The sequence below is a fragment of the Desmodus rotundus genome, chromosome 1, assembly GCF_022682495.2.
Source record: "Desmodus rotundus isolate HL8 chromosome 1, HLdesRot8A.1, whole genome shotgun sequence".
Lineage (NCBI taxonomy): Eukaryota > Metazoa > Chordata > Mammalia > Chiroptera > Phyllostomidae > Desmodus > Desmodus rotundus.
Window position 1 is genome coordinate 90,028,047 of NC_071387.1, and position 13,983 is coordinate 90,042,029.

Sequence of the window (13,983 nt, forward strand, 5' to 3'; positions counted from 1 at the left end):
TCCTGATTTCTGTTTCTGATGTTTCATTGTTGTTGTACAGGAATGCCTTTGATTTCTGAGTATTGACTTTGTATCCAGCTGTTTTGCCAAATTCATTTATTAGGTCGAGTAGTTTTTTGGTGGGGTCTATAGGATTTTCCATGTACACTATCATGTCATCTGCAAACAGTGACAGTTTCATTTCCTCCTTTCGAATTTGGATGCCTTTTATTGCTTTTTCTTGTCTGATTGCTGTGGCTAGGACTTCCAATACTATGTTGAATAGGAGTGGTGAGAGAGGGCATCCTTGTCTTGTTCCTGATCTTAGTGGGAAAGCTCTAAGTTTTTGTCCATTGAGTGTGATGTTGGCTGTAGGTCTCTGATATATGGCCTTTATGATGTTGAGGAATGCTCCCCCTATTCCCACTTTGCTGAGTGTTTTTATCAGAGAAATGGGTGCTGTATCTTATCAAATGCTTTTCCCGCATCTATTGATATGATCATGTGATTTTTGTCTTTGCAGTTATTGATGTGATGTATTATGTTTATTGATTTGCGAATATTGTACCATCCTTGCATCCCTGGGATGAATCCCACTTGGTCATGGTGGATAATCTTTTTAATGTATTGCTGGATGCGGTTTGCTAATATTTTGTTGAGAATTTTAGCGTCTATGTTCATCAGCGATATTGGCCTGAAGTTTTCTTTCTTCGTTGTGTCTTTATCTGGTTTTGGGATTAGGATGATGCTGGCTTCATAAAAAGAGTTTGGGAGTCTTCCATCAGTTTGGATTTTTTCGAATAGTCTTGGAAGGATAGGGGTTAGCTCTTCCTTAAATGCTTTGTAGAATTCTCCTGTGAAACCATCTTGTCCAGGGCTTTTGTGTGTTGGGAGTTTTTTGATGACTGCTTCAATTTCGTCTGCTGTTATTGGTCTGTTCAGGTTTTCTGCTTCTTCTTCATTCAGTTTTGGAAGATTATATTTTTCTAGAAATGTGTCCATTTCCCCTAGGTTTTCAAATTTCCTGGGGTAGAGTTCTTCGTAGTAATTTCTTACAATTCTTTGTATTTCTGTGGTATCAGTTGTAATCTCTCCTCTTTCATTTCTAATTGTGTTTATTTGGATCCTCTCTCTTTTTTTCTTGATGAGCCTGCTTAAAGGCTTGTCAATTTTGTTTATCTTTTCAAAGAACCAGCTCCTGGATTCCTTGATCCTTAGAATTGTGCTTTTAGTCTCTGTGTCATTTAACTCTGCTCTGATCTTGGTTATTTCCTTCCTTCTATTTGCTCTGGGCTGTCTTTGTTGTTGTTCCTCCAGTTTTTGTAGGCATAGGGTTAGGTTGTTTGTTTGAACTGTTTCTATCTTCTTAAGGTAGGCCTGTATTGCTATGAATTTCCCTCTCAGGACTGCCTTTGCTGTGTCCCATAGGTTTTGGGTTGTTGTGAGTTCATTTTCATTTGTTTCCAGAAAGTTTTTGATTTCTTCCCTAATCTCGTTCTTGACCCATTCATTGTTTAATAGCATGCTATTCAGTCTCCATGATTTTGAGTGTTTTGGGTTTTTTCTTTTGGGGTTGGTGTCTAGTTTCAGTCCTTTGTGGTCAGAGAAAATGCTTGATATGATTTCAATTTTCTTGAATTTGTTGAGGCTTGCTTTGTGTCCTATCATGTGGTCTATATTTGAGAAAGTTCCATGGACACTTGAAAAGAATGTGTATTTTGCTTCTTTGAGATGCAAAGCTCTATATATATCAGTTAAGTCCATTTCCTCTAGGGTATTGTTCAGTGACACAATATCCTTGTTGGTATTTTGTTTGGAAGACCTGTCCATTTTTGATAGTGGGGTGTTAAAGTCCCCTACTATAATTGTGTTGCTGTCAATATCTTTGTTGAAGTCCTCCCAGATTTTCTTTATGTATTTGGGTGCTCCTATGCCTAATTTTCTTTATAGTGACGTAGTCTTTTTACTTAATATTTATTTAAAAAGCAAATTTGATATTATTACTATAAATGGGAAATCAGTGTTATTTATCTTGAGTAAAAGCAATCATAAGATAAATACATTAATAAAAGAAAAAGAAAAACGGTGCCACTAAAGCCTAGCTAGATGTGTTGGTTTTCCAAGGCTCTGAGCCTGGGGTCTTTTCTCCTGGTTGAAAAGGAGCTGAGTGTTGTTGAAGACTCACTAGCACTGATTGAGACCATGTCCTTGAGGGGTGGGAGGACTGACAGAGCACTGAAGAGGAAGTGCTTTCTCCTCTGAGATGCTGTGTCAGTGAATGTGTTAGCCTTTCGCCGTACATGGTATTACATGGTGGAGTGGGGGATACCAAATTAGAGGCTTGTGTCCAGGACTTGAAAGCCCCTAGGTATTGTGATAACTGCCAACTTCTTCCTTTTACGAATTATATCACTTTATGGCCCTCAAAGAGGCTTTCTAAATCTAAAAATGACTTACAAGAAGGAAAAGACTAATGATGACAACAACTTGGGAGAGACTGTGTATATGTGCGTGTGCATACATACACACACATATGGTCTGTCCAGAAGGAATCCAGCCATGTAATATGAAAAATAGAGACATTTACTGAGGAAGGTACAAGATACAAGAAACATTGTACATAAGACAATGATGCCTCAGTCCCCTTCAAACCTTGGGACCTCACACAGTTCTCCCAATCACCATCAGCTGCCCCATCTTATTTTCCTGAATCTCATCGATGGTCTGAAATCTTTTCCTTTTCAGAGGTAATTTTGGTTTTGGGAAAAGCCAGAAGTCACAGGGTGCCAAATCTGGGCTGTACAGGGGTTGAGTCACCTGGGTGATTTAATGGTTTGCCAAAAAAACTCTGCACAAGATGTGATGCATAAGGAGGCGTGTTGTCATGATGAAGCTGCCAATCACCAGTGGCCCATAGTTGCAATCTTTTGAATCACCTGAATAGTTTCTGCAGAGGAATGTTCAAGCTTAATGCAAAATTTAATCTTAAAATTTAATCAGTAGGTAAGACTACTGGGGAATACCAGAGCCAGCATTTTTGCAAATGGGCAGGCTTTCCCATAAAGGATGTTTGCCATTTCCCCATAACTATGTCTATTTCCTGTCATTTTCACCTACTCAGCTATGGAAAAACAAAACAGCAACTACAAGCAAAAATAAGTAAATGAAAAGAAAAATGCAGAAATCAGATGTTAAGATGGACTTAAGGGAAAGTTGGCCTGTTCATGTAGACAATGACTGGGAGAGTGGAAAGGATGAAGTTTAAGCTTAGAAAAGGCTTTTATGAATTGGTCATTTGGTGAATTGATTTTCAGTGGTGGTGGGTGGGGGTGAAGGAATATTTCCAAGACAAGGAGACTCGTCTATTTTTCAGTATGTGCCAGAATGGTGATCGGTGACAAATGCTATGAAAGGTTGACTCATATTTGGACCAGATGGGACCACTGGATATAGCAACAAGGGGGTCACTAGTGACTTGAGTTACAGAGTGGTATGGTAGTGAGGAAGCCTGATTTCAGTGGCTTAAAAGTGATCTAGACACTTCATACCCAGCAGGATGTCTACAAGCAAAACATCAGACAATAACAAGTGTTGGTGAAAATGTGGATAAATCAGAACTCTCACACACTGTTGGTGAGAATGTAAATTGGTGTAGCTACTTTGGAAAACAGTCTGGCAGCTTCTCAAAAGGCTAAATGTAGAGTAGTCACTTAACCCAGGCATCTCACTCCCTGGTATGTGTCCAAGAGATGAAAACATATGTCCACACAGAAACTTGCACATGAATGTTTACAGCAGTGATATTTGTAATAGACAAAAGGTGGAAACGACTTACATGTCGTTTGACTGATGAGTGGATAAACAAAATGTGATCTATCCACACAGTGGAATATTATTTGGCTATGAAAAAGAATGAGTACCAACTCATGCTATAACATGCATGAGCTTTGAAAACATCATGTTATATGAAAGAAATCAGTCACAAAGATGACATATTGTCTGATTCCATTGCTCAGAAATGTCCAGAAGAGGCAAATCTGTAGAGACAGGAAGTAGATGAGTGGTTTGTAGGAGTGGGGGTGACTAGAAGTTGAGGGGTGATAGCTAAAGGGTACAGGCTTTCTTTTTGAGGTGCTTAAATGTTCTAAAACTGATTATGGTGATGGTTGTACAACTTTATGGGTGGACTGAAAACCACTGAAGTGTATACTTCAAATGGGAAAATTACATGGTATGTGAATTATAATCTCAATCAAGCTGTTACAAAAAAAAAAAGTTACCCTGAGGTGAGGAAGTGGAGACTAGTCTTGGGAAGGTATTTAACTGAGGGGCCAAGGAGAAATAGGAAAAGAGCCCCATAAAGCAAGGGAACGAGGAGGGCTTTTATTAACACAAGATAGACTCCACCTGTCTGTTCCTTACTTGCTCCCGTGTTTGTGTCCTTTAGATCTGCGGTGTTCAAAGACCTCTATGACCAAACTTCGGCCCATTCCCAGAGGGCTCTCTACTCCTGGATGGCTGGTGTTTTGCAGACATCCTCCAATGCCACTGGTGAGCCTGTGTTTTGATGTGGCATCACTTTTTAGGGGGTGTCCATCCTTAAAAGAAGACGTGCTTCATCTCTGAAGACAGATTTGATTTCAGTGTTACTTATAATTTTTACCTGCCCCTCCCCCAACCTCCAGAAACAATGTGGTGTGGCTTGTGGAATGAAACACATGCCCTTTTCATGTGTGGAAGCCTGAACTAAGGATGTATCGTATGTCACAGTTGGCGGTGTGTCCTGGTTTCTTAGAGGGATGTAAACAGTGATGGCATCCCAGATTTGATGAGAACCTTTAGAACAAGGGTACAGGTTCAAAATCTGTATTAAAACATCTGTAATAAAGTGGCATAAGATAATTTTTAAAATAAAATCTAGGAAATAAAATGCAGAAATTTAGCACTAAGCTTCCTGGCAACCAAAAGAGAAATAGATCAGGATTCATTTATTTGAGAGATGTTTATTAAAAATCTGCTATGTCCCTCTAGATGGGGACATAGAGTCAAATTCATAGAGACAGAAAGTAGAATGTTGGTTGTGAAGACTGGGAGAAGGTGGGTGGGTGGGGAGTTAGTGTTTAAGGAGTAATGTTTCACTTTTGCAAGATGAAAAAATTCTGGAAATGGATGGTGGTGATTGTTGCACAACACTGTGAATGTACTTACTACCACTGAACTGTACACTGAAAATGGTTAAGATGGTAAATTTGTTAGGTGTACTTTATCATAATAAAAAAAAGAGAGAGAAAGAGAACTATAGAAAAAAGAATGGCTATGTAGGTTAGTAATGCAAACAATTTTTAAGGTAAGCTTTAACTTGTTGAATGTTTAATGTCAGTAATGCAAACAGAATAAACTTTTAAAACACTTTTTTAAAAGCCTACTATCTGTCAGCCACTGGGGATACAGAGGAGCATAACACAGTGTTCTCGTGGAGCTATTGTTTTATTGTAGGAGGGTGGGTGGAGAAAATATCCACCAAGTAAATTAGAGTGGGAGAGAGGGAGAATGAGAGAGAGAGAGAGAGAGAGAGAGAGAGAGAGAGAGAGAGAGAGAGAACAGGGCTGGGCACATATGTTTTATGAGGTGACAGAGTACATATTTAGACTTTGTAGAACTATGGTCTGTATCTCAACTATTAAACTCTGATGTTATAGCAAAAGCAGATATAAACAATAGATGAACAAGTGTGGCTGTGTCCCAATAAAACCTTATTTATGGACACTGAAATATGAATTTCAGGTAATTTTCATGTGCCACAAAATATTTTTTCTTTTGATTTTTATCTCAAGTATTGAAAAGTGCAAAAACCAAGCTTGCAGGCAGTACAGAAACAGATGGTAAGCTGGGTTGGGCCCATGGGCTATAGTTTTCCAACCCCCAGACTAAGGAATCGGAGAAGACCTGACATTTCAATTGAGATTAAAATGGGAAATGGAAGCAGTCACGCCAGGCTCTGGAGGAAGGGCATGCCCAGCAGTGGGACCAGCAAGCACAAGGCCCCAAGGCAAGCATGAACTTGCTGAGCTGGGGGAGCGTAAGGGAAGCTCTGAGATTTGTATGTAAGGAGCCTTAGATGACATACAAACCAATGATTTCCATGCATACAAAATTCCTTCTGCCTGATGCATAGTTATGAACCTCACATGATAAAACTCTGAGAAAACCACCTAGCCTCTACACTTCCCTAAATCCTTATTGCCGTATTTAACTAGAGACAGACTTTCCTTCTAAAATTCCTATTGGATGTTTCAGTATTAAACTAAAGTGAGTGAAAATGAATTCGACTCATACTTTAAACTTTGTATTTTTCATGAATTTTCTTGAGGTAACTGGAAATACTTTAGTAGTTAAAAATATCCCCAGCTTGGGGAGCACAGGTCTGCAGAGAGACAGGTTATATGTAATAATTAAAAAGAACAACCCACTGTGGTCCTTGCTGGTTTTCACTTCCCCAATTCCCTAGCCTTCTGGGACTACCATTCTAATCACCAAGTCAAGTGTCCAGAGTCCCCATCTAGGGGGTCCTATAGGGTTTACCTGTGCTCACCTGAGAGCTCTGATTCCTGGGTAGGGGATTCACCTGTTGTTCTGTGACTCAGCTACTGCATCAGCGACTTCATCATTGCCCATGGCTTCTAGTACTTGTAGAACTATGGTCTGTATCTCAGCTATTAAACTCTGCTCCTGGTGACTGATTTACTGAACTCTGTAAATGCTCCCCTGCTTCTTTCTCTTACCCCAAATGCCAACAATGCAATGTTTTTATGTATACAAGTCTTTTATTGAAGGATTGGGGCAGTGGTGGCCAATTCTAGCTCAGGGAAACAAAGTTACATCTTGGACACGACTGTTCTTTTAAATTAAAAAAATCAATTACGATTGATATTAAATATTATATTAGCCCTGACTAGTGTGGCTCAGTTGGTTGGCTGTCATCATGCAAAGCAAAAGGTTGCTGGTTCAATTCCTGGTCAGGGTTCATGCCTGGGTTGCGGGTTCAGTCCCCAGTAGGGACCTGTATGAGAGGAAACCAATTGATGTTTCTCTTTCACATCGATGTTTCTCTCCCTTTCTTTCTCCTTCCCTTCCCCTCTCTCTAAAAATAAATACATAAAAAATTTTTAAATATTATTAGTTTCAGGTGTACAACAATAGTGATCAGACATTTATATAATTTATGAAGTGATCCCCCCTGATAAGTCTAGTACCCACCTGGCAGCAGACACAGTTATTACAATATTAGTGACTACATTCCCTATGCTGTACTTTACATCGCTGTGACTATTTTGTAACAACCAATTTGTACTTCTTACTCCTTTCACCTTTTTCACTCCCCACCCCCAACCCCATCCCATCTGGCAACCATCAGTTTGTTCTGTGACTACGGGTTTGTTTCTCTTTTGTTTGTTTATTTTGTTCTTCAGACTCCACATGTAAGAGAAATCATATGGTATTTGTATTTCTCTATCTGACTTACTTCACTTAGCATAATGGCCTCTAGGTCCATGCATGTTGTCACAAAAAGCAAGATTTTATTCTTTATTATGGTGGGGAATACCCCATTGTAAATATGTACCACTTCTTTGTCCATTAATCTATTGGTGGACACTTAGCCTGCTTTCATATGTTGGCTATTGTAAATAATGCTGGGGTTCAGATGTCTTTTTGAATGGTTTCACATCCTTCAAATAAATACCCAGAAGAGAGATTGCTGGATCATATGGTAGTTCTATTTTCAGTGTTTTGAGGACCCTCCATACTGTTTGCCACAGTGGCTGTGCCAATTTGCAGTCCCAGCTGTAGTGCATGAGGATTCTCTTTTCTACATGTGATGGTTCTTCAAGTCCCATTGACATCCCAGTAATGGGGAATTTAAAATGCTTGAACAGAGTGAAAGGGAGAGAGTCCTCTGGGAATCCAGAGGAGAGAGAAATTACTGGTGGCTGGGGAGATAGAGAGGCTTTAAGGAAGAGGAAATATTTGAGCTCAGTCTTGAAGGTAGGGTTGGGAGAAGGATTAGTTAGGTGAAAGTAGTCTAGGTCACGAGAATGGCCCAAGTGAGCAAAGCCTTGGCAAACATTTGAGGTGCGTACAGGGAAGGACCAGTGGTTCCGTCTGGCCCAAGTACAGCAACATGGTGACAATCAACAAGGATGGTCATGATTGCTGCTGTAGTGATAAAAGAGAGTCAAGTATATATTTGAAACTGCCAGATTATTTAGTAACTAAGTGAGCTAAAAATAAAACCATGTTTTGTGGTCTTAAGTCGTAACAAGTAAGCTGCATTTCTAACAAGTGTTCAGGTGGCAGGCACCTGTGCTTCCTGATGTGTGGTGTAGCGTCTCGTGGGTAGGAGGCTGTCTGTGAATGGCCATCGAATGGATGATGAATTAAGGAATACAACAAGGAGGTCCTAATAACAAAGATGCTTTTGACTGTCACATTCCAGCGTAGAGGCTTTTATTTATTTATTTACTAATTCACCCATTTATTTATTTTCTTGCAGATGACTCTGTTTCATGGGTTAGCGCTGAAAACTTATGGATCTTGGGCAGATATATGGTTCACCTATCACTTGAAGAAATTATGAAGATTAGTCCTGTAGAAGTAAGTTTGGAAAGTACACTCAATACCCCCCTCACTAATACAGTACATCTGGGATAAGGTATATTTTAAGCCTCTTGTGTTCAGCCAGCCAGGTGAGGTGCTCTGGAAATTGGACACCTACTTCAACCCAATATATCTGGGTCTCCGAAGAAAACTCTGGAATAAGGCCTCAAGTGGTCAGTCATTGGATTGTGTCCTAGCATTAGAAGAACTAAGAAAAGAAAAAGAATTGTGAACAATTGAGGTAGCTCGGATGTGAACAAACATGATAGAAAGAGAATGTTGGTCATGAACCAAAAATCATTTAAGAGTATTTTTATCCTCAAGAAAGGCCAAAGACAATAGCTATTGCATTTCCAGCCCTGGGAAGCATGACTCCAAATCAAAAGTAACATGGATTAATAGCTAGGTTTATTTATAGCTACTTTTACTGCTACTTTATTATTACTTTAGCAGGAGTAATGATTGCATTTTAACTCTGTTCTAAGATTACTTAATTCATGGTCAGCCTGCTTCTCTGCTCCCAATGTTGATCCAGTGACACTAAAATCCTTTGGGTGCCCCGACTCTGGAATGCAGCCTGCAAAGAAAGCTACCAGCATGGAGGCATTCATGAAGAGCTTGGGGATTGCCTCCAGTTTTTATCCTGTGTGCCCTGGCTGTCTCCTGTCCAGTGAGAGAAGTCTTTGCCTCAAATGACAGACTTGTTCACGGGCCAGCTGACCCAACAACTCCTGGTTACTTTGAAATCAGAGGCAACACTAGGTTATTCTTTTTTACCTAGGAGGCTGGGAATATGTCCAATGTCTCTCCACTTACCTCCACTAAAATGAATTAAACCTCCATTTTACCCTGCCAGTGCTGGGTGAATTTCAGGAAGTAGGTAGAGGTTAAATTCTGAGGAAGCTAGGCATTGGGACACGATTTGCTAAGATCAAGAGTCCATTTGCAACTTCTCTCCTTTGTCTAAAAGTGTAGAAAAGGGAGATGAAATCAGAAAGCCAACATTAAGGGGCATTTTTATATGGAAAAAGAGCCATCTATCAGGAAGAGGCAACTTTCTGTCTGAGTCTTTTAAGCACAGAATAACAGTGTGTCGAAATATAGGGGATATCAGTGTGACACCCTTGGACACAGGCAAAAAGTGAACAAGAATAGAAAGATATTAATATACTACTCAAATTCTTTTTATTCTTATTTACTTTTTAATTTTATAAAGAGAACATGCATTTTTTTTATTGCCTGGGGGCCATTTTAAAACTCATCTATTAAAAAAATCTCTTGACTCCCCAAAGCAGAAAATTTGTGGACCACATTTTCTAACCTCACTATAACAAATCTAGAAGTAAATGTGCAAATATTAGCTTTAAAAAAGTTCAGCTTCTTGGATGTTAAAAAATAATACTTTCTTAATTAATGGTTGGGTTGAAGAAGAAACCACAACAGCAGTGACAGACACTTAAGAAATTCATGACGAGAAGTGGGTGTATCCGAGTGTCTGGGGTGGGCACAGCACACACACCAGGGTGGCGTGGCACGGGGCCACATCAGTCCTCCTCACTGATCTTCCTGTCCTTGTCCACTAGATTGGGCTGTTTATCAGCTATGACAACGCCACCAAGCAGTTGGACACAGTCTATGATATCACGCCTGAGCTAGCCCAGGCATTTCTGGAGAGGATCGGCTCCTCCAACTTTGACATGAGGAATACCTCTACCATCCACAGGCAAGGGGCCAGGGCTCTGGATCTTCAGGGCTGTTTCCCAGGAAGGGATCTAAGCATCAGGCTCCCCTGAGCAGCAAAGGATCCCGGGAGGGAAGAGAGGTGACTAGTCCATGAAGAGTCTCTATGCATGTGAGGGCAGGTGTTTCCCCAAAGAGAACCCCTGAAGAGCTCCTGAAGGGGAGAAGGGGACAGATGCTCTCTGAGCACCTTCTGCATGCCAGGCATTTTATGAACTTTCTCAAGTGCTAAGGTTTGAATACTCAGTATTCTGTCCATCCCAAGGTAAATGTGTGATTCCCATAAGGTTGGGTCGGATATTGGAAATAGCTTGTGGGTTATCTATTTGTGAACCGCTTGTTACCTAGATTCTCAGATGGATTATCTAGACCCCTAACCCTGCCCAGATGAAATGAGCTCTAGAATTTACTGCCTGTAACGTGATCCCCTAGGAGCCATTTCTAATAGGGAAGGGCCAGGAGCTGCAACCCCAGAAAGGGTTTGAATGTCAGGGGGATGGGGTGTGCAGTGGGGGCGGGTGGGGAGCACTATTCAGTCACCTTCTCTTCATCTCTCAGGGCCTTACTGTCACAGTGCTTCCTCTGACATTACTGTAGTACCTTAAATTTTTCAAACTCACCAGTAGAGAATGTTCTTATATAAAACTGTTACCCCTTTTCTCCTATCCTTAGTAATTTTTACCTATTAGCATGGGTCCCATATTTCTATGGTTACACACAAAAAATCGCTTAGTGGTTAAGAACATGGGACCTGGAACCAGGCTTTCTGTGTTGGATCCTGGCTCTGCCACTTGTGAGTTGTGTGATTTTGGCCATGTTAGTACCCCTGTCTGTGAAATGGGGAATAATCTGCCTACCTCATTAAGGCCCTTGCAAGGATCACACACACCTGACACAGTTCAGTGCTCAAGAGATATTATTCTTAACATGGTTATTAATATTCAGTCTTCACCTCCCCCAAGTCATCTTTCTCGTTAGACACAATTTCAGATCCTTTCCCTGACCTGGTTGCTCTCCCATGGGCATGTCTGAGCATGTCAGAGTCTTTCCGAGAGGGTGGAGCCAGGTTGAGCTTGGTCAGCTAGGTGGTCTGGCTATGTGAAGTCAAGTAGATATCATACTAATGCTAAGAGCATCCTTCAATGAATGTGTGCTTGGTATCTGCCAGGAAGCGTGTTAACCACTTGGTATGTTGATTCTCATTTAACTCTCACAGTACTCCTCATTTCTACATTCATCAAATTTATTATGATGTGCTCTGATGAACAAAGTAAATCCCCCCTTTACCGAAGGCTCAGAGAGGCTGGCCCACCCTCTGCAGTAGTCAGGAGTGTGCACTGCACAACTGTGCACAGCAATGTAGCCGAGAACTTAAGTGACTTGCTGGAGATTCCATAGAGCTGGGCTTCAAACTCCCTTTGGGCTAAAGCTATGCTCTTAACCAGTGGTTATAGTGCTCCCAGCTGGACCAAGGTTCAAATCCCACTTATGCCCCTGTACTGTCTTGTCTCCTGTCTTTATCTTTCCTTTTGAAGTCATTATCATCTGGGTGTATAGGTTGTACAGCATCCTGGAAATGAATCTCTGCCCAGAGACTGCCTTGGTGGACAAATGCCTTGTATCCGGGTGGGAAATGGGGAGTTTTCTGTGGCTAACCCTGCACCATGCTTTTCTCATGTCCCTTACCACCCCAGGAGGAGAGGTGACATACTTGAATGGATCTAGATTTAAGTCCCAGCTCGACTACTTGTCTTCAGCAAGTCACTTTCCCAAGTCACTGCACCCTCTGCAAGAATCCCTTGTCTTCTCACACAGGCTTGGGCTGCTGGTCTGTTTCTATAGTGATCTGGAGCTGCTGGATGCCACCCTGGCCCAAGTCCTTCTTCACCAGATGATCAAGTGCAGCCGTCTGCGGGGCTTTCAGGCTGGTGTTCAGAAGGTGCAGATGGGATATGGCCTGGGCCTTGACCTCAGTTTTACTATCCAGAGAAATGGGGAGAACAGTCTTGCCCAGCCTTTGAGAGAAACATGCAGGGTTAGTCAGGATCTAGGTCCACTGAGAGCAGAAGCAACACAAAACAGTGTAGGGAAGTTTGGATAGATCAAAATTCTGTCAGAACAGCAACATCAAACTTAAAGGGACATATAGGTCACCTAGGGCTTTTAAATGCAGATTCAGAGTCAGTAGGTCTGGGTAGGCCCCGAGACTGCATTTCTAACAAGTTCCCTAGTGATGCTGATGCTGCTGGTCAAAGACCACACTTTGAGAAACACTGCTCTAGTCCACTGCTTCATTTATGGATGTTGAAGCTGAGCTCCAGAGAAGCTGAACAGCTGAATTGGGAGAGCAGGAGCTGGGAGAGCTTTCCTTTACTTCAATCTGCTGCCCCCCAGTGGCCATTTCAATACTGCCTGGAACACAGTACATAACATCTAAAACGAATACATGTACTGTTCATACAAATTCAGGTGTTAAAACATGAACTGTGCTGGTGTTTTTTAATTTTGTGCAGAGGTCATGTTACAAGAGGTAACATGGAAGCAATTGTGAAACACGCTTGACTACAGCTAGACGGGCATATCATAATGAAATAAGTGTTAGGGTGATCACAGAAGTGTGAAAACTTTTAAGACACCATTTTAAGCGAAAAATATAGAAAAGTGCACTTCTGTTCATATTAAAATCATGTAAAAACTATGTACTGTAGTTTATTTATAAAGTACATATTTATAAAGGCATAAGAGGTCTTAGAAGGCTATCTACATCCAATTACTAATCATAGTTATTTGTATGATATAAGGTTTTCAAGGAGACTTACTTTACTTTTATATAGATTATATATTATCCTCAACCCCCGCCCCTGGATATTTTATAAAAGGAGAACAGCCATATGTACAGTTGTAGAGTTCAAGATCACAAAAGGAAAAGAGATATTTCGAGAGTGTGGTGACGTTATGGGTGAAGTGGATGAAATTTCCATCTGCCGTACTTTAGGTTTGACTAGTAACAAGTTAATATATAAATAAAGCACAAAGTCAATTTGCAGGACATTAAGGTCAAAGTTAGCACAGGTAGTGTTTTCAGTGTGGTGACTCGTTCTGTGGGCACAGCAGGAATCCCTCTCCCTTTGGCTGCAGTTCCTTGCCCATTGGTAAGGCGGGGTGGGGGAGGGTGTTGTGGGGCCCTTACACCCAGGATGTCAGAGGGAACTACTGTCCCATATGCTATCGACCTCATTGCAGCTTGCTCCTCTGCTAGCTTAAAGCCAAGCTCCTGGACATTGCCACGGAGAACCAGACCCTCAATGACACCCTGGGCTCTTTGTCGGATGCGATTGTGGGCTTGACCCACTTTCAGCTGGAATCCCTCTCCCCCAAGGCTGTGCACGGCGCCATTTCTACCCTCAACCAGGTGTCAGGCTGGGCCAAGAGCCAGGTCGTCATCTTGTCTGCCAAATACTTGGCCCATGAGAAGGTTAGTTGAAGCTCTGAACTCTTTTTCAATACCTCAACACCCAAGGGCCAGTCATATGCACACACAGCAGGGGCATCCAATCAGTAAGAAGATAGTGCCAAGGACTACTGGATTCAAATCCTTGTTCTATCATT

The 13,983-nt window shown here is 41.4% G+C and overlaps 1 protein-coding gene across 1 annotated transcript in view; it reads left to right on the forward strand.

The window, feature by feature from the left end:
• OTOA (otoancorin) overlaps nt 1-13,983 on the forward strand; it is a 77,576-nt gene that overhangs the window by 19,368 nt on the left and 44,225 nt on the right. Inside the window, exons 8-12 of the mRNA XM_045195454.2 lie at nt 4,427-4,530; nt 8,531-8,631; nt 10,218-10,357; nt 12,190-12,313; nt 13,634-13,849. Of these exons, the coding sequence (XP_045051389.2) occupies nt 4,427-4,530; nt 8,531-8,631; nt 10,218-10,357; nt 12,190-12,313; nt 13,634-13,849 (685 nt within the window). The remainder of the gene's footprint in view (nt 1-4,426; nt 4,531-8,530; nt 8,632-10,217; nt 10,358-12,189; nt 12,314-13,633; nt 13,850-13,983) is intronic.